This window comes from Lissotriton helveticus, chromosome 3_1 (assembly GCF_964261635.1).
Source record: "Lissotriton helveticus chromosome 3_1, aLisHel1.1, whole genome shotgun sequence".
Classification (NCBI taxonomy): domain Eukaryota; kingdom Metazoa; phylum Chordata; class Amphibia; order Caudata; family Salamandridae; genus Lissotriton; species Lissotriton helveticus.
In genome coordinates this window covers 940,630,318-940,650,580 of record NC_136061.1, presented here as the reverse complement: position 1 = coordinate 940,650,580, position 20,263 = coordinate 940,630,318, and the positions used below count along the sequence as shown (strand labels likewise).

The 20,263-nt window shown below is 43.5% G+C and overlaps 1 protein-coding gene across 6 annotated transcripts in view; it reads left to right on the top strand.

Moving 5' to 3' along the window:
- FN1 (fibronectin 1) overlaps positions 1-20,263 on the top strand; it is a 150,554-nt gene that overhangs the window by 29,628 nt on the left and 100,663 nt on the right. For all 6 annotated transcript variants that reach the window (XM_078681304.1, XM_078681302.1, XM_078681301.1 and 3 more), the window contains exons 2-12: positions 3,005-3,133; positions 6,193-6,330; positions 7,596-7,727; positions 8,415-8,552; positions 9,743-9,901; positions 10,423-10,614; positions 13,857-14,036; positions 14,833-15,009; positions 15,133-15,285; positions 15,804-15,932; positions 17,329-17,472. In XM_078681304.1, the coding sequence (XP_078537430.1) occupies positions 3,005-3,133; positions 6,193-6,330; positions 7,596-7,727; positions 8,415-8,552; positions 9,743-9,901; positions 10,423-10,614; positions 13,857-14,036; positions 14,833-15,009; positions 15,133-15,285; positions 15,804-15,932; positions 17,329-17,472 (1,671 nt within the window). The remainder of the gene's footprint in view (positions 1-3,004; positions 3,134-6,192; positions 6,331-7,595; positions 7,728-8,414; positions 8,553-9,742; positions 9,902-10,422; positions 10,615-13,856; positions 14,037-14,832; positions 15,010-15,132; positions 15,286-15,803; positions 15,933-17,328; positions 17,473-20,263) is intronic.

Genomic DNA, 20,263 nt, shown 5'->3' with positions numbered 1-20,263 from the left:
CTATGTTGCGAAGTGGAAAAGGTTCACAATATGGTGCAGACAAAGACTTCACAATAAAATGAAGGACTCCACAGTGCTAAAGTACCTGACGCACTTGCTAGAGAAGAACCTTAGCTCATCCTCCTTGAGAGTTCACTTGGCAGCGATAGTCGCCTACACAAGGGGAGAAACTTGCAGGAGTTTCTTCACATCACAGGTGGTGAAGAGATTCCTAGAAGGTGCGAAAAGGATCGCACCACCCAAGCGGGTGCCGCCACCTGCATGGAACTTGAACATAGTCCTAACGGAACTCATGAAAGAGCCCTTTGAACCGCTCCACAAGGCGTCCTTAAAGATGCTAACTATGAAAACAGCTTTCCTGGTTGCAATTACGTCCTTACGCAGAGTAAGCGAGCTTCAGGCTCTGACGCTACAAGAACCCTACATACAAATACACAATGATAGGGTTGTGATGAGGACTGACCCAAACTTCATGCCGAAGGTGGTATCTAAATTTCACATGAACCAGTCTATACAGATACCGAGTTTTTTCCAAAAACCAACAACTGCCGCAGAGCGAGCTCTGCACACCCTGGACGCCAGAAGGGCAGTCATGCACTACATCGAAAGGACGAAGGGACACAGGAAAACAAAACAGTTCTTTGTGTCATTCGCCAACAGTTACATGGGAAAAGCAGTAACCAAAAAGACCATTGCACGATGGATCGCACAGACAATCCAACTCTGCCACAAGCGTGCAGGACAAGAGCTAGCAGAGGGGACACGTGCCCACTCCACTAGGAAAAAGGGCGCTACAATAGCCTTCCTGGCTAACACACCCATACAAGACATATGCCTGGCGGCAACATGGGCTTCGGTGCACACGTTCACGAAGCACTACTGTGTGGACATACAGATGAACAAGGAAGCTCAAGTTGGACAGAAGGTGCTACAGCACATATTCAATACCCAACGCTCATCTTCCACCCAACCGCCACAGAGATGAGAAACCGCTACAAAATCTATGCACAGCATAGTGAATCCAGAAAGATTCACGCTGCAAAACGAATAGTTTTCTTACCTGTCGGTGTAGTTTTGCAGCTTGAAGATCTTTCTGGATTCACTAGCGAACCCACCCACCTCCGCCAGAAAGATGAGGCTGGAGAGAGAAGAGGTGGAAATAGAACAAGTGGAAAATACTTTGAAGGTACAAAGCGGTAAAATATCACCTGAATAGAACATTGCCATTACTTCGGAAACGAAAGAAACACGGAAAAAAAGAACCCGAAGATGGCGCCCAAGAGTGGGAGCTTCCGCAGGAAGCATGCCGACGTCACCGGAAATACACCCAAGGGGGTGTGACGCCGATGCCCACCTGGGCTACAAAAAGAAACAAAGAAAAGACTACGAATCCGGACCCAACCACAAGACCGCGGAATAATGCACAGCATAGTGAATCCAGAAAGATCTTCAAGCTGCAAAACTAGACCGACAGGTAAGAAAACTATTTGTTCCTGGCTCCGGTTTGTGCCCAGGGAGAACTTCAAGAGGTGCTTTATTTGAAAAGAAAAAACATACATGTAAATATGATTTTAATTTAATGATCTCATGGGAGACCCTTAAAATGAAGTGATAATTTTATGGCACCATATAAATTCTAACACTTCACCTTTACATGAATTCCATTTAAAATAAAGTACCTGACCCTTGCAGTGGCCCTCTTTTTCTGTTGTAAAAAAGGCCAATAAATCAACCGGGAGAGCGGAGCATGGGCCAAGTTTGGGTCTGTGGCCCCTTACTTGCACAAGCAAAGATTAGCAAATAGTGTCAGAAGTCAAAAAAGTGATGCAATGTCTTATAAAAATGTAACCTGTTTATTTGTCCTACATACAGAAGCATTTCATATGAACAAATGATATCACTATGTCGAGCAGCATTTTTAGAAGTAATGGCATTTGAGCATGAAACCCACATGGACTCACACCATCCCTGATGACCATGTCTTATTAATGACTAAGTGGCAAGTCAGGTGCACCATTCATGTGGAATAGGTTATTACATGAAACAAATCTATAGTCTGTCAGAGCATTTTGTACAGTGCACACCCTGAACTCTGGCATTTCAAGGTCTCGTTGTGTGATAATGTAGAAAAAGGAGGCATGTTTTAATAATTGTATTTCAGCATTTATATAGTGTTTATAGTCCTCATGTGTTGCGCTAAAGCACTTGCCTACTTTGGTCAAAGTTAATCTTTGTATGGTGTGGTTGGAAAGGTGTTGTCTTAATTATGTGAGCCTACGTGGGAAGTCTTGCCATATTGTGCGTGATGACCATCAAGGTGCAATTACTGAGTTACGGAACGTAGAGTGGTGGAAAGAAAGGTGTGAGCTGCAGTTTATGGTTCATCACGCTGGCAACTTTGAACAGCACCGCAGCTCAATATGATTGTAGTCGTCTTAGCTGCTTACTCTAGAGGTCAGGAGCACGCAATTTTTGGAAGAGGAAAACCGGGAGTAATACCAGGCTCTCTGGTTTCATATTGTGCATTGCAGGCAACAATTGGGGATCTTTATCACTGGTCCATTAAGCTGGGGGACTTGGGGAATAATGCACGAGTTGCTCACCCTTCATTAACTCACGATAATGATATGCACGGATCGGATGTAGCTCTCACTACAGAATAGGTTGGAGACCCCTGATCTTAAGTGATATCAACTTCTATTTGGTGGATTAAAGTGAAATACTTTTTGGTTGTTCAGTCAGCTGATCTCGTATGGTTCTCCGTGAAGTACCGTAAACATTTATGTAACTGGAGCTTGGTGCTGTAGTTTGGTCCAGGTTGCTGGTGAATGAGTGTACCATGACTTATCTTGGGTCTCCCAATGTGCTTCTCCTTTGCTGTTTGAAGATTTTTCTTTAAAAATCGTTTCATCCTAGCGGGCTGCTTTTTCCCTGTGCATATGCTCGGGGATCATGAGTGGGACAGGTCTGCGGATAGTGACTAGGAGTTCTTTCTTTTCCTCAGAAGCCTGCTTTGACAATGGGAAGTACTACCAGATAAACCAGCAGTGGGAACGCACGTACCTGGGGAACACGCTGGTGTGCACCTGCTACGGAGGAGGCCGGGGATTTAACTGTGAAAGCAAACCTGAACGTAAGTAGCAGCAGTCTTTATTTTTATTTTTTTCCCCTTTTCTCTTACCAAATGACAATAGCTACCTCTACGTAGCTTTGTCAAAACAATATACGAAGGTACAGATCAGCACAAATCTTGAGCATCCAAGCCATATGTAATCTCTGTATTTAGTCTGGCTTTAATATAGACATATTTCATCTCCACTGGGACTCTGTATTGCTTTTTCACTGTTATGTAGGTGGTAAGTGCAGTATCCAATACAGAATGACAAATATCAGTCTTGCAATGTTTTGAATTTTGAATAATTGAAAATTATACTTTGCTGCATTTAGTCTTAAATTTAGGTATAATTGTGTGGATGACAAATACTTTGAGTACTACCCATATGAACATGATTGTATTATCATTTTTCTTTTCCTCTTCTCAGAGCACAAAATGTAGTTACGAAAGACCTTTTGCGGTGGGCTTACCAAGAACCGATGGTGGGCTTAGAGCCCGCCCCCTGACTGGCTTTGTCACGCTTGATGTCTTACTTCATAATCCGTTGCTTTCCTGTGCCACTGTTCCATTTCGAGCATAGCTTCTTCACCATCCTCTTGACTGGCTGACGTTCGTGTGTCCTTCCAATGCTCTTTTATGGCTTTTTTTCTTTCTAGTTAAGCACTCAGTGTGCATGTGTTCCACCTATTCCCCCTTGTGAGCTTCGTTTCATCCCCCCCCCCCCCACCCCGAACTCCATGTCTTTCTTGCCTGTGTGATTCTCTTTGCACCACTTCGTGGTCCTGATTCACTGCTCCTTTTTTTGCTTCTCTCCATGTCCTTAACATTTTTTCATTAAAATGTTAAAAAATTACTCACATTTCATTGGTGTATGGACCTGCATGATTGCACTTGCCTACAAATTCCTGTATTTGCCAGTGTTCACAGTTTTTGGCCATCCTGCATAGTCTTGGTAAATGTGGTTTGCCGATGCTGAACAGCATTGGGAAAGGGGAAACCTGTTGACTTTGCCCAAGCTTGTTTATGTGTGGCCCTGATTAATTGACTCTGACAAAACCTATTTTGGCAGTTTGATTGGCATTGAAGTAACAGGTCTTTTGATCAGCTAAATGGCTGGTTGCTTGCTTTTCAATTAACTTTTAAGAACTTTGTCAGTCAGTTGTATTAAAGGTAACCTAAAAGATTAGATAACGTTTATTTTTCTATAGGAGAGCAGTTGGTGCTTCCATTGAACCTCAGATTTGAAGACCCTAACTTGTTGGGAGAGGTGTTAGCATGGAGGGCACTTTAAGCAATGAACCAATTATCTGTTGTAAAAGTACTCTTTTTAATCATTCTTTTTTCCATTACGTGCTAGAGTAGATGACTGCTCTTATAGAGAAGAAAGAACTTGACACAGGGTTGGTGGGAAGGGAGAATGGTTCAGGTGATGTAGCCATCCCTTGATTTGCAGGAAGTGTTCTGCCACAGATCGGGGCAGATGCTGTGTTTGTCGGGTTGAGTTTAAGGCAAATTGCAGCAGCTATGTTTGGGTAGTTACTGTTCACGAATCTCATGTACCAATGATATCTTGAGGTACAGTGGAGAAGGCTGAGGGGGTGAGGAGCAATGTCTCGAAGGTCCCTGAGGTGTAAGGTGCTCTGTATTATGCTGGACATTACTGGGAGAGGGTCACATAGTGGTCTGTTAAATGAGGTGAACAGTTTCTGGGCAGTTTCAGCAGTGGTGATGAGTCTTAGAGAACTGAATAATCGTATTACCTGGCTGGCCGATCAGTATTAAGATGGAGGGGTTTTGTCAGTCAAAATTGAATAACCAGAATAAGCAGTTTTCTAGGAGTAGTGGGTGGCAAATGGTTCATGAGTCAAGGTTTGGTTTGTTGTGGCGAGATGGGGTGTGCCCTTCTGTGGAACAGGAAGGGTTCAGAAGTTTGTAGCAGTAAATTCCTGACCAAAATTAAAAGTTAGGTTTTTTTTTTTCTTTAAAAATAAAATAAAATCTTGTGCCCAATGTGGAAGCTGCTTAATGTTCTAAGTAAAATATCCTTGCTAATTGACCTGAAAAGACTGCCTTATGGATTTGCATTTGTTGCAAATGTGCGTAGCTACTGCATTGAAAGTTCTCAGCATTTGAGCTTTCAGGCAGGTTTTACACCAATCTCTCTCTGCCATTGAGGGAAGGCTAATTTGGCAATTAACTGCGGAATGGTTTTGCCAGTGGAATTTCCAAGGTTGACTCTGGGCACACACTTTTCAATCTTAACTTAGCCTCATGAGGGGTGACCAATTTTCCCTAGACTAGGAGATTTTCACTCCTTTGTGGGTGAGTGAACTAGAGTATGGTCTGAAGCAGGTGTCCACCAAAAGAACTGGACAAAGGGGCCGCAACCATCACCTCGCAGGTCCTGGAGACCGGTGCGAGCCGGTATAGACTGGTTAATGGTGTGGGTTGGCTGCGCCAGGGGACCAAGGTATGGCCCGGTTGCCCAGGCCCATTTTCCTGCGCCAATTACTGTAACCACACTGTATAAGTTAGGTCACAAGTCTAACTTATTCTTTCAATTCAAGGCCAGTGTTGGTGTAAATGTTTTATGGGCACGGTTTGTTCCTTATTTGGTCTGTTAAGCTATATATTCATCATTTTTTATATTTCTTCTGTTGCATAGTTTGTAGGCCACACCCTTTTGCTTTTGTTTGAAAATCCCCATGGTTATTGAAGTCTGATTAAATTGTACTAGATGTATGACGATAAAATGTGCTAGACACACTACGGGTAGGGTGGGAGGCATAAGCAAAACATAACCTCTGTAATTATATCTCCTGTTCACGCGTGGGCATCTTGGCACATAATATCAGATATTTGTTACGCAACTGTACACATCTTATCAACCTTAGGAGGATGAAATGCTGAGAACCAGCCAGGATTTTAACCTGTGACCATTAAGTCGAACACCGGCCCCTACAGTGGACTCATTAGTCCGCTAAACCACCAGACCCTGCTCAGCCCCGATCGGGGTAAATTTAAGTTTTTATGATACTGATTAATTGAAATAAAGTATGGTTTGTTTCTCCTTCCAGCTGAAGAGACTTGCTTTGACAAATACACTGGACTGAATTACCGGGTAGGAGATACTTATGAACGCCCCAAGGACAGCATGATCTGGGACTGTACCTGCATTGGGGCAGGGCGAGGTCGGATCAGCTGCACAATTGCAAGTATGTACCCCTGGTTCCTCCCTCTGTTACCCTGTTTGTATCGCTTAGCACTGCCAGAGTATCATCTGAGTTCTTCCAGGACTTGCTCGCACCTCCAGCAAATTGGACCCAACGTTTGTAACTAGGCTGTCATTGTAGCATTTTGTGAGGAACGACTATGTTGTAAGAGTGTGAAGAGTAGATGTATTGATTGGTCGAAGTGCTGCGAATTTCAAAAGGAGGAAGCACTTAATCTGTTCCATTACTTACTGTTAGCATGAAGCAATGCAGACATTTGCAGTCTCTTCCTGTCTTTCTGTGATACGATTACTTATTAAGCTGTATTGCTGACTGGTTTCAAAGTGAAAGCCTCTAAAACAAGTGTGTAGGGCCTAAAAAGGGTGAAGAATGCATTCTCCTTAGTAGAGACAATCCCACCACCTAAATATTCAGGTGGTGTTCTCGAGGCATCACCTCGAGCCAGAAACTTAGCTTAGTAGGGCCAATCATGGAATATTTTTGGGTACATTTAGTATATGTTGCCATAGATGGTAACCATTCATTAAGATTGACTTGATTCCGAGCTTCTGCTTGCAAACGCAGCAGCTAAGTCTCATTTCTGAGGTAGTATATCCATATCCTCAGCCTCTGCATGTCTGGTTTAAAACTACCAAAGGTCTAGAAATGGAGGCTGTGCTTTGTGTGAATCGTTTCTACTGAACATTGGGTTAAAAAACTTGCTCTTGTCTACTCCACACACTACACCTCGCTCTTGCCATTTTTCACACCAGGATGAAAGCACCCACAATGGCCTGCAAATTAGTGTTCAGTTCTCCATAAATGTCAACTTTTATTTATGTAGTTTTAGTGAACCCGGCCAGGTGACAGTACTCTAAATTACAACCATCAAGTTAAATATGAAAACTACTACCGAGAAGAAATTGGAAAACAAAAGAGTAAAGTAGATTATGTCGGAGTATAAACGTTAATAAAACAGACCAAACAATGAACTGAAAGATGTTCACCAAATAAAGAGATGGTTAAGCTACATGAAGTTTCAGGCCGAAGGACTCTAAAGATAGCATCCCTTAAACTGTACTCCTCTCGGCCAGGCGCAAACCTTGCTCCGAAAGCACAATGGCTAGAGTTTGACGTTCATTTAGACTGAATTTGGTCTGTTTGAGACTCTCAAAAGCAGGAATGTGTGAATTGTCCTACTGTGAAACCTTCACTATTGTTTTTGAAACGGTGAACCAGATTGTCTGTCTACCTCTTCACCTCCCTAGATCGCTGCCATGAAGGGGGCCAGTCTTATAAAATTGGCGATACCTGGAGAAGGCCTCATGAGACTGGGGGCTACATGCTGGAGTGTGTGTGCCTAGGCAATGGCAAAGGAGAATGGACCTGTAAACCTGTAGGTAAGTGAATTGTGCCATGGTAAGAAAATGGAAAATGTGTGCACATCTAGTCTTAAAATGGCAGACCAGTGTAGTTGACCTCGAACCTCCACATCTGCTAGGCACTGCTCAAACTTTCCCCAGCCGTACTTGATGCGTGCATTCTACATAACCACTTTAATAATCACAGGGCTCCTCATTAAAGGGGCAAAATAACTGTTATTATTCACCCAGTCTTTACATGTGTGTGAGCATGTCCAGAATCTTTGTACTACTTTGAATGTAAAGCCACGATTTTTTTAGGATGATCAATTGTGGTACTAATCTTTTGAGGTGATGACCTACGGTTTTCACACTTGTTTCGACTAAAGTCGAAAGAACTCCTAATCTCTGTCTAAATTACTATTTGAAATATGTTTCCAACTGTATGTAGTTTGCAAAGTCTGGCGTACTCCAAAGCATTTACAGCATTTGTTATTGGTGATATTTCATATTACGTATTTGTTTACTTTCTGCTCTCGTCCGACGCTTTACACTTTTTAAATTTATTTTGGGTTGGGGGAATAGTCTTAAGCTTTAGAAATGCTCAGATACTCTGCAGGGAATTGGCATGGGAGCAGTTTGTTTTAGACCATGAAGTGCAAAAGTGATTTTACTGAATCTTATGGTACTAAGAAATCTAATTTCCTGTTTTCTAATACCTTCTAGCTGAGAGGTGCTACGACAACACAGCTGGTTCATCCTATGTGGTAGGCGAGACGTGGGAGAAGCCTTACCAGGGCTGGATGATGGTAGACTGCACCTGTCTGGGCGAGGGAAGTGGACGCATCACCTGCACATCTCGAAGTATGTGGATAGCACGTTCAGAGGCTGTATTTTCAGCAAGTGGAGGTTCCCTTGCCTATGTGCTCTCCAAGAATAACATTCTTAGATCAACCTATACTCTATATTTTTGGCATGGAGTACTGTAAAAACAAATCCACCTCAATAAAACCTCCTTTTCGAATATACATGTCACAATCTATTTTTTATTTAGTTAAAAAGGCAAAGTTGAAAACTTGCAATTGTCCTGGGTCCAAAGACCTAATTGTGTTTTGCTTCACTGCTATGGACATATGGAGTCTGCCTGATATTACCTAAGTTAGCAATTGAAATATTGATTGCTCTTTCTGAATGTTTGAGGAAGGATTTGGGTGTGGTACTGGGCTTCTTGTTGTTGTAGTTGGCCTCTCCAAGTGAAGCAGCATCTTAGCAACACAGTAGCATCCTACCTTTTAAAAATCTGACTTTCTTTCTAAGGTGATCAGTGCTGACTATTGGGGGGGGGGGGGGCTCGGTAGTGGTTCCTCAAATTGTGGTGATTGCCCATAATGTGTGTGCTCATTGTCTGTCTTATCAAGAAGGCTGTAAAGTCTAGAGGTTGAAGGCTGTGCACACAACTGTAAAAGGGGTGGTATTTATGTACAATAGGCTTTTAAAATGGACCTGTTCATCCCACAAACTTGAAAAATCCCTTGGATGTAAGTACATCAGAGGCCTGAGGTCCAGACTGCCCGTAGCCCACATGTTGTGTAAACTTATCTTAGAACTGGAAGCTTTGATTCTGGTTGAGTGGCCATTGGACTTCAATAGCTATAAATAGTTGCCTGTAATAAGGTGGCACAAATGAGATACTAACCAAACAAGCTTCTGACGACGGAGTACAAAACCTGGTTTTGTAATAATTCAAGATGACCATGGTTAATCTCTTCTTCCCCCCCCCCCCCCTCCACCCCCCAAGCCTGGTTAGCACTGAACACTGCTATTTATGATCCTACTCTGGAGTGTGTAGTGTTTATCTTGAGATAAAGCAGTCACTGAGAAATTCCTACCACTCTTTTTTTAGCTTATTGTTTGCACATCACACTTGATGAGATGTCTTGTTGCCATATTTTATTTTAAAGGGTTTGTTGACTTTTATTTGTTTCGACTGGATACTTTGAACAGCCTCTTGATCCTGTATTTGTGTTTTATGCGTAGTATCTTCTACTTTACAGACCGGTGTAATGACCAGGATACAAGGACTTCATACAGGATTGGTGACACCTGGAGCAAAACCGATGCCCGAGGGAATCTGCTCCAGTGTATCTGTACAGGGAATGGCCGAGGAGAGTGGAAGTGTGAAAGGCATGCCTCCCTCCAGGCTTCTGGCACTGGTAAGGGCTGTCTCCCACAGGAGTGGGGAGTTGCAGGGGAGCAGGCAGTGAGACAGGGGAAGGTGATCTGAGCCAAATCTCTTTGTAGGGACTTTTCCATATTTGCTGTGGCCATTAAATCCGTATATTACAAATGTATAGTTTCCCTTTCAACTTTCTTTGAAATTATGTGGCTTTTTTTGGGGGGGCGGGCAGGTTGGGGTTGTTTTTAGTCAATGAGACCGCAGTTAAAATCCCGCAAGAGGCATCTATTTAGTTATTGATAACTACCTTTTCTGTGACTTTATTCATTTTGATATGTATGTTCTGCTTTACTTGACCTGTTATGGTCTTCTGATTCCATGATTAAATGCTACGAGTAAGATGTTTACTTGCTGTTCTTTCTTACTAGATGGAATTTGCTGTTTTCTACAAAGCGACCTGTTGGTGCCTTTATTTTATTCTGAAAATGCTCTTGTTTTTGTTAAGCAGATATAAAAATGTATGGTGCGTTTAATTACCTGTGTTCACCTTCCCACCAGGCTCAGTCTCAAATACGTTCACTGAAGTACGGACTGCAATCTACCAGCCAGACACCCAGTTGGAGCCCTATGGTCACTGTGCCACTGACAACGGCATGCTGTACTCTATCGGTATGCAGTGGATAAAGACCCAAGGCAGCAAACAGATGCTGTGCACTTGCCTGGGGAATGGTGTCAGCTGCAAAGAAATCAGTAAGTTTTAGCATCTCTTTAGGGAAGTGGTGCATGTCTACACTCTGTGGTATCCGTTCTATCTTGTACTCTTCCTTAAATGCTCCTGCTCAAATTATGTATTGTAATTGCATTTATATAGCACTTACTAGCCCTGACGAGGCGTCTAAGCGTTTTCTGGAGAGTAGCACACTACTCTGGAATCCAAAAAAGATTAGTGGTGAATTAGTATAGATAAATATTAAATGCATTTGAAGGGTGGACATGCGAGTCGTATTTGGATTGAAAAGGATAGTGGGGAAATGGAAGAGGGAATGGTCTAGAAAGTTCCCGCCCCTCCACCCCTTGTTTTGGAGTTCATAGCAGTAGAAGGTTTGGGAGGAGTAAAGGAGAGATGGAAGGGGGGTGGGTCTCAAAGTGGATTAGGGGGAAAGATGAGGTTTTGAGGGATACATGAGGCGAGAGTTTTAGATGGGCTTATTTAGGTGATCTGAATAGTAAGATGTTTGAGCATATGCATGGAGGGGTATAGGAGGGAAGATTCTAGAAGTGTTTTTTTGGGGGGGGAATCGTAGTATTAGGATGAGTCCGAGTGGAAGTAGAGGGTCTATTGAAAGTTATTTGAGAAATAGGGTAGTGCAGTGTTTCCCAAACTGTGGTCCGCGGACCCCCAGGGGTCCGTGACACATTCCCAGGGGGTCCGCAGGCAACAGTTTTGAAAGCACAGAAAAGTTTCTTGTATAATTAGCAGCTTTCCAGCAGCAATAAAAGTGTCAAGATAAAGCCAGTGATTAATGTACCTGCTGGAGCGAGAGGAGAGTTTTGTTCAGTGGCAGCTTTGACTTAACTAATGTAGCACAGAGGGTAAATGTGCCTACTGAAAAGAACGTGTAACATGCATTTTAAAAAGCAGCATTTTATGTGCATAGGTTTGTGGTTACTGCTTTTGTCACAGATCCTTTTGTGACTGTGCACTTCATAGTGACAATCGCAATGTAGCAGAGGGACCTATAAACTGTCATCTAAGAGCTGCTTGCAAACTGCATGGTACCAGTTAGTAACTTTTGTTTTTCCCAGTTATTCATTATCCTGATGCTGCTAAAAAGATTTATTTGGGTGGAAATACATTTTTAATGTTAAAGTCAGTGCTGGCCACTGTGTTATGTTCTGAATCCTGAGTTTGTGCTTTTCCAGACCAAGCACTCTTTAAACATTTTATATAGACACTGATTTACATGTACGATTCAATGTCTCTATATGTGTGTGATGTAAAGTGCTCTGACATCCTACAATGGTATGAGAGATGCTATAAAACAAATTAAATGAATGTGACAGAGGGGCTATTACTTCAATATAAAATACTAAGGGCCAGACGTATGATCCGTTTTTATATGAACAGGTTTGTGAACCCGCTTTCACATGCAAAAACGTATTGGGCCATGTAGATTGCCTATTTCGCGAGTCGCAATTTGTTTGCGACTCGCTAAATAGGTTTTGCAACTTGCTATTTGGAAGGGGCATTCCCTTCCAAATAGCGAGTCTTAAAACCATGTACAAATGTTTTGCGGTCGCAAAACACTCGCAATTACCACTTACTTCAAGTAGATGGTAATGCATTTGCAAATGGGAAGGGGTCCCCTGGGGACCCCTTCCCCTTTGCAAATGCATGCAAAATTATTTGTTAAGGGCAGGCAGTGGTCCCAGGGACTTCTGCCTGCCCTTAGAAAATGAAACGAAAACGTTTCATTTTCTTTTTTTTAAAAATGCATGGTAAATGGGCTGCATTTTTTTTAAACTGCTTTATTTAAAAGCAGTCCCAGACATGGTGGCCTGCAGAGCCCAGCAGGCTGCATACCTAGGAGGGCTGCCATTCCCAATATGCTCGCAAATTGCTAGAGGCTCATTAATATTAATGAACTTCCCAATTTGCGACCCCATTGGGAATCCGAAACAGTGTTAAACACACTGTTGTACATTTCATTTAGCGACTCGCAATTTGCCACTCGCAATGTGTCGCCAATTGCGAGGCGCTAAATGAAATGGTCGTACATCTGGCCCGAAATCCTTAGGGGCAGATTTGCAAGCCCCTTGCGACTCTTTTACGCCACCGTTGCGTCACTTTCGTGATGCAGCGGTGACGCAAAAGATGCGCCAGGGTGCAGGGTATTTACAACGTGACGCATCTGGGAGATGCGCCACGTTGTAAAGCCCTGCGCCAGAAGGAGGCGTTCCGGCACAGGAACGCCTCCTAAAAGTGGCTGAGTGAAATCTACAAGATTTCACTCAGTCACTTTGGGGCCATGCTGTGTCAAAACATGCGCCTGCTTGAAGCAGGCGTAAGGATTGACGCAGCATTAACAAGATTCGGCCCCCCAGAGCATTGCTGGAGCTGTGTCGCGCTTGCGACGCAACTCCAGCAATGCGCCACCTTTACGGCACAGATGCGTCATGCATCTGTGCTTTTTTGCCCCATGAGGCGCAGCATTGTAAATGCGTCGTATCAATGGTGGCAGAGGCATGGCGCACAATAAGTGGCGCATCCCTGCTGATATGCATGGATGCGCCACTTATTGTAAATCTGCCCCTAAGTACTTTGAGTATTTGTTTTGTGTGCACACGTGTGTATTTTTTTCGAATTACTGTTTTAATATTTGAAATTTAACTCATACAAATTGCTTGGGGGTCCCCGGCTTCCAGTGGTGACTCAATGGGGGTCCTCAGGAGTCAAAAGTTTGGGAACCACTGGGGTAGTGCATTGGAGATGCTAAATTGAGTGTAAAGTAGTCTACAGACAATCAAACGTGTGCACAATACCACACTGTTGCTGAAAATTGAGAAATAATTACTGGGGAACAATAATTGGGACCACTGTTTCAATTTCTGAAAAATTGACCACCCGTGCAACTACATATACATACTGATGTCCCTTTAGGCAATGCTTTCAAACTGTTTCAATGTGGCCAAAACTGCACAACTTCAGCCAAGCAGCCATTCAGAACACCCTCACTTTTCCAGGCACTACTAGTAGGCCACGAAGTGATTCTTGCTCCTACAGTCCAGATGTAGGGCCTCTGCCACAGGTTGCATTTCTCTTTGCATCCTATAATGTTCATAAGGCTGCATCTATCACTTGCCATTTGTGATGAGCCAATCACCACTTTGCTTGTGTAATAAAAAAAAACATTTATGGAGGTGAAGCTTGCAGTTGTACTTGCGAAGTCTGACCGCATGAATCCTTCAACTTAGATTTATTTTCCTCTCAGCTCCAACTCAAACCTATGGTGGTAATTCCAATGGAGAACCATGTGCCCTACCGTTTACATATGGAGGCAAGACTTACTATTCCTGCACCAATGAAGGTCGCCAGGATGGAAAGCTCTGGTGTGGCACAACTTCAAACTTTGAAGAGGACAAGAAGTATTCATACTGCACAGAGCATAATGGTAAGGTAATGCTGAAATCTGGGTGTGAGGTGAAGTTTGTTCCACTGATATCTGGCTTTTGGTATAGAAGTTTAGGTCCTGTAATAAAGAATTTAACAATTGCTGTGTGCCTCGCCCCCCCACTAACTAGTGGTTGGTCAAAACCGTAGAAGGTTGATGAAAGGAAATGCTGCTCGATTGCAGGTTAGAGTAAGTAAGCGTGTATGGGCTTAACTGAGACTTGCACTTTTATTCTATGAAAAATTGCCATTGGGTTAATGACCAAACTTGTTTACCGCTGTAGCGGTCAGGTACTGAATAACCCTGTGCTCCCCTCAGCAACTTTATATTTAAATATATAGCTTAAAGCCTTTCGTATTTGTACTAGTGAAATGTGTCCAAAACATCTTGTTATTCATGGAGAATATATATATTCCTCGCTACATACTCCAAAAGGCTTTGGTGCATCCGCCTTCAGTTTCCTTCTTTGGGTCAAAAACACCGAGTTATTAGCTTAAAACACTTCTCAATTATTTCTCGAGTTGGTACACATGAGAATCTTAGCTGTGTGGGTGTATCCTTCCACTTCCAACTGAATTCTAGAGGCATTATCTTGTATCAAACGAATATTTGTCATACATTTAATTTTTTCTTAGTCGCGCACTATTTTCAAAGCATTTTCTCAAATTGTTCACTGCAGCAGACATTTCTTATTAGCGCTAAAGTGAGTACGTCTAATCTACTGTTTTTTGTGAATGTTTCTAGTCTGCATCGCCAACCCCATACTCTTCATTCTTTTATGTGGTATTCTTTACAGTTCTGGTCCAGACCCGTGGCGGCAATTCTAACGGGGCCCTCTGCCACTTCCCATTCCTTTATAACAACCGCAACTACACTGACTGCACATCGGAAGGGAGAAGGGACAGTATGAAGTGGTGCGGTACCACTCTGAACTATGATGCGGATCAGAAGTTTGGCTTCTGCCCTATGGCAGGTGAGTCCTAAAAGGGGGCATGCTTTGAGTTGGACCTTAAAGGGCTGTGGGCCCTTGGAGTATAATGTTTCTGTACTCTGTTGCAAAGACTGGTAGCTAAAATAATAATTTCCCCCTTTATAGCCCATGAAGAGATTTGCACCACCAACGAAGGGGTGATGTATCGTGTTGGCGATCAGTGGGACAAGCAACATGACCAGGGGCACATGATGAGATGCACCTGTGTGGGGAACGGCCGAGGGGAATGGAACTGCATCGCTTACTCGCAGCTCCGTGGTAATCCACTGTGGCCCTTCTCTGGCTCTTATCCGCTTTATTTTAACTAACATTTCCTAAACTCAATGTGGTCTCTTTGTGGTAGGTTGACTCTACTTTGGCGTCTGCTTGCTTTTACTTTGCCTACCCTGGGAATATAGCTCCAGGTTGTATGAGTTTCAATGTAGGGACGGGGCTACCCTTTCCACGCTGGGTAGAGACTGCATATCCTCAACCTCTCATGCAGTGTGACCCTGATACTTATGGTTGGGTGTCGCCTACAAAAAATAAAGAAGCCTTTGCCTTTTCGGGGTGGGGACAGCGTATGAAACTGTTCACTTTTGCTAAGCATGTCAGCTTGCACCCATCACACGAGGACACAGAGTTGCAGGAGTTCTGTCCTTGGAGTGCACCCCTTCACTTCCGTTCTGCACCCGCCCCCATCCAGCAAGAACTAAACAGTGGAGTGATGTTCCAGAGAGGTATGGTGTGCAATGTTTGTTCACGTCCTTAGCTGACTGTCTTATCTGTGTCCACAGATCAGTGTATCGTAGACGGGACCACCTATGACGTCAACCACACCTTCACAAAGCGTCACGAGGAGGGCCACATGATGAACTGCACGTGCTACGGACAGGGTCGGGGCAGATGGAAGTGCGATGCAATTGGTAAGTGTAAACTCATTTCTATACTTTTTTTTCTTTGTTGATCGGTATAATTCAACAGGCTAATAAAGTGAAAGCACTAATTTTATCCGTGCCTGAATGTCTTTGTGTAACGAAACCGGTGTTCATGTAAAGCGCTCCAATACATTCGGTCGAGGTCGCGCTATATAAATCTGCACCAAAAAAAACCTAGTTAAGGTTCTGAGAATAACACTCGTGCCCGAGCACACAAGTGGCCTGTTTTGAAGCCAGTGTTTACAGTAATTCCATGCTCTAATGAACCCTGAAGCTGACCAGCCTCTGCCCTTTAACCTTCCTGTACCCATTTGCGCCTCTGACTTGCTTCTGCTCATTGATGTGCCTTCCACACCTCCATGTTTGCTGACCTTTATCAGATGCCTCGACCACCCCCTTCCCCTGGTTTCTCGGTGTTCCATTGATCTGAAACTAGGTGAGCGCTATTCAAATTGTACATATTAGACTTTTAAAAATGCAGTGGTCAGCGACTTTAAAAATGCGGTGTTTGGTGCCGCTCAACCATCCGTGAATAGAAAAAAAAAACTAAAACCACCCTACAAAGGCACGAGTGCAAAAATGAATCGCAGGTAGCGGTTTTCTAATGTAACTTTAGAAAAATCGTGTTGCAAAAACACCAATCGCTGAACATGAACTTTAACAAGCATGATGATCTCTGTTTACTATGTGTCTCTTTGAATGTATAACTACAGAAGGCGGATTAGATGGGATCTGTTTGTCCTGCTCTATTTGCGCAGTTTTTTCGATACACGAAAACCTGGCAGCGTTGTTTGCTGCCGGACCCCCGCCCCCTCCCAACCAGGCTGACCAACTGATGGTAATCATTCAAGAGACCGTAATCTGCTTTGTTCATCTCCCGAAGTTGGTTACATTCGGAGATCCATGTTATAAAAACATGTAGTCCTGTTCCCTTGGCCTTTTTGACATCTAATGCTGTGTTTTTGTTTTTTAGGGGGGGGGGGGCGCATTTCGGGGGGGGGGGGGGGTGTAAATCGCATGAATTTGTTTCCTCCAGGTAGGATGACTACCACTTTACAAATGTTCTGACCTGAAGGCTTGCATCCTAGAGTGTATGGAACGCTTTTATAACTTTAACATAATTTCCTTGTGCATTACATAAGAGGGAAACTAGGGCAAGGCTAAATTCGAGATCTTTCCATCTTGGTGAAACAATAATGCCATGTACCAAAGCCACATTGGTTGGTTTGGGGCCTGCTCTGAGCAGAGGTAGTCTCCATAGATCCATAGATCTGTGCTAGAGTACACTCCTCAACTAATTATCAGCCACACCTGTTCCTAATTCGCATCTACTCCTTGAATGTGAATAACGATAACGTTTGTTAATTCATGCACCTTCTTTTAGACCAGTGCCAAGATTCTGAAACTCGCCAGTTCTACCAAATTGGCGACTCTTGGGAGAAGAATGTCCAAGGAGTGCGCTACCAGTGCTACTGCTATGGCCGGGGAATTGGGGAGTGGCATTGCCAGCCTCTGCAGACCTACCCAGGTGAGACATGAGGGGTGGTTGGTGGGGTGGGAGCGGAGGTAGGGAGGGCACCCTTTTGTGGGAGCCATGCTTCAAATCCTTTGTGTTCATAATATTTGCTGAAGCGGCCCATCTGGTTAATGCTCCTGCTGAATACATATTTAATTTTAAGGTCTTTCGTTCGAATCGTGTTGAGATAAAATATACCTTTCGTGTATCAGATTTTAACAATTTAATATATCAAGAAGTGGGCCAGGGAGAGAATTATGACTTTTTAAATTTTATTTCAAAGGTCTCTTCTTCGGGCAGCATGTCTCTTGTTAACAGTACTATTGTATACAGTACTCGTACTGAATTTTGGATCAGCCTGTTTCTCGGGATTGCCTTTCTTCCCTCATTTGCTTGCTTCCTACTCTTTTTGAGATTGCCAATCCTTAGGAGCCTAGCTGTTTTACTGTGTATGCTTCAAATTGTTGCATCCTTCAATTGTATACATTCAGAACTGCTTTTCATGTCTCCTATGAACCGCTTTTAGCAGCCAATTAATAACGGAGAGCTAAGCTAGAGCCAACCCTGGAAAAATTTCCATGTAAGCAATTAGAAAAAAATCTCTTCAAAATGAGGGGGGGGGGGAAACACATTTCTTTCACATGCTGCAGGTTTGACTTGAAGTCATGGTAAATGTTCGGGCCGTAATGAAAAAAGGGAATTGGTGAAACAAAATGGGCCTAAAATCAGTTTTGGTTAAGTGGGGAAGCTGGGATTAACCTCCGGTTTTCTGGTTTCACTTTTTACTATAAGGCTCTCAATGGGTATATTCTCTCCTTTTTACCTCCAATGTTCATGCTTTGCTTTTATCTTTATGCACAAGGTTGGCAGGAAGGAACCACAAACTCAGCTGGTGGTTCCAAGAGCACTTCGAGCCAGAGCCAGGCATTTGACGCAAGCCTGGCCCTACCTTGAAGTGGCTCCCACAACTCTTTTTGATATTGATTTGGTTCATCCTGCTGCTTAGTATTGGCCATAATTTGTTACCAACTTATTCTCTTTTGAATGGATGACTTTTAGCCTTCAATGGCTTCACATGACGGTGTGGAGGTGTTTTTATTTTTTGGGTGTAGTCTAGACTCCAGTGCAAACTTGACTCGTGTGCCCTTGCATGCTTTCCCAAACTAAAACCGCGTAACTTTATAATTGGTGCCCATTCGTGTAAGATGGCTGCCGTTTTCTTTGTTCCACAAAAGAAGCAATTGCCCCGTTTGCTGTAGCTGTGCATGCAGTGCTTCTGAAGCTGTTGTCTTCTGAAAGGCCATTGTACGAGTTTGCTCAGATAGTGAGCTGTTTGTGAGGTGGACTGTGCAATGCAGAGCTCTCCCTCAATACATTTAATCTACGTTTTGGCAATAACGAAAGAAATGCTTCTCTTAAACTACAAATACTGTATGCAAATTATACACACAGTTGTGGAGCAGTGCTATTTAAAGTACCACAAATATACAGCCACAGACCTGCATACCCACACCACGTGTTCATCACTGTTGCACACAGACTTGTCACCCAGTTAATACCTCTAACACCCGCTGTCCCACCTATAAGCACCCTTTCACAACTTGCACATGTACAAACCACACACTGCCACTGTTTCGTCCTTTCTCCTCCACATACATGCACTTCCATCCCCTTTCTTGACCCTGTACATTGAACTTGCTATCCTTCGCTCCCAAACCTACAACGAGCTCCACTGTATGCTGGAAGATATGAAGCCGTAACTAACGCATAAAAAGCATTGACAAAGCCAACTCTAGGTGGTGTGTTTAATTTTTTTTTTTCCCCTCACTATTTTTTAGATATTTTATTTTTTGTAATTATGGATGGTCTCATTGTTTGTATAGTGTTTTAGATGGCACACTTTGTTTCTCTACAACAGAAACCAATTCCAGTGATGTCAGTCTGCCTCTCTAGCACTGTCGGTGGGCCAGCGTCAAAGGACCGCGAGCTGCGGCAATCCACTGTTGGGGCATTGTGGAGCTCTACCTAGCCCAATGAAGGACGGATTCTTCAATCGCGCGCGGCTCCTCCTGATGGTGCCAGAGCACTTCCGGGTGTCTAGGACGTTTGCTGTGCATAACTGAAGAGAGTGGGCTCACCGAAGTCTATGCACGGAACGTTTACCATTTGTGGAGGTGGTTCGGTGATGCTGGTTTGCTCGTAGCAGCACTCAGGCCTGAAGGAGTATGCCTGAACGCAACTACAATTTCACACGACTCAAGACAGCCTCCCACTTTCACTTTATTCTAAACGTCTTGGAACTTTGATTTTTTTCTTTCTTCATATTCCTGTCCCTTGGCAAGAAATTGCAAGGGAGGAGAGTGCATTGCGACACTCGACACTTGGCTGTAAGTGCTGTGTCCATTAAAATCCACATAGCGCCTCGCGCGCTTCTAGGCCTTAACTTTCTATGCACATGATGAATTGAGCTTAGATAATGGACCAGAATTACAGAGTTATTTGATTCGAGGAAAAGAAACCGGTATTGGAAAGCTGCTTGTTCGTGCACCGTGCTGAATATCCGTGCAAGATTTGATTTGCCCAGGCGTGTAACGTCCCAGTGGGAGTAATGGGTTTGTAACTGCTACACAAACTATTTCCAGAGGCGCCCCCCATCCGCCATCTAAAGTAATCCAATACTTGAGTGCGATGTCTTCGAAAGGGCTCTTTCATTGCCTTCCATTAGTACCTTCAGAGGGGGGTCCTTTTGATCCCCGTCAAGCTCCTCCTCCTGTCACATAAACACACTGACCTCGGCAGGTGG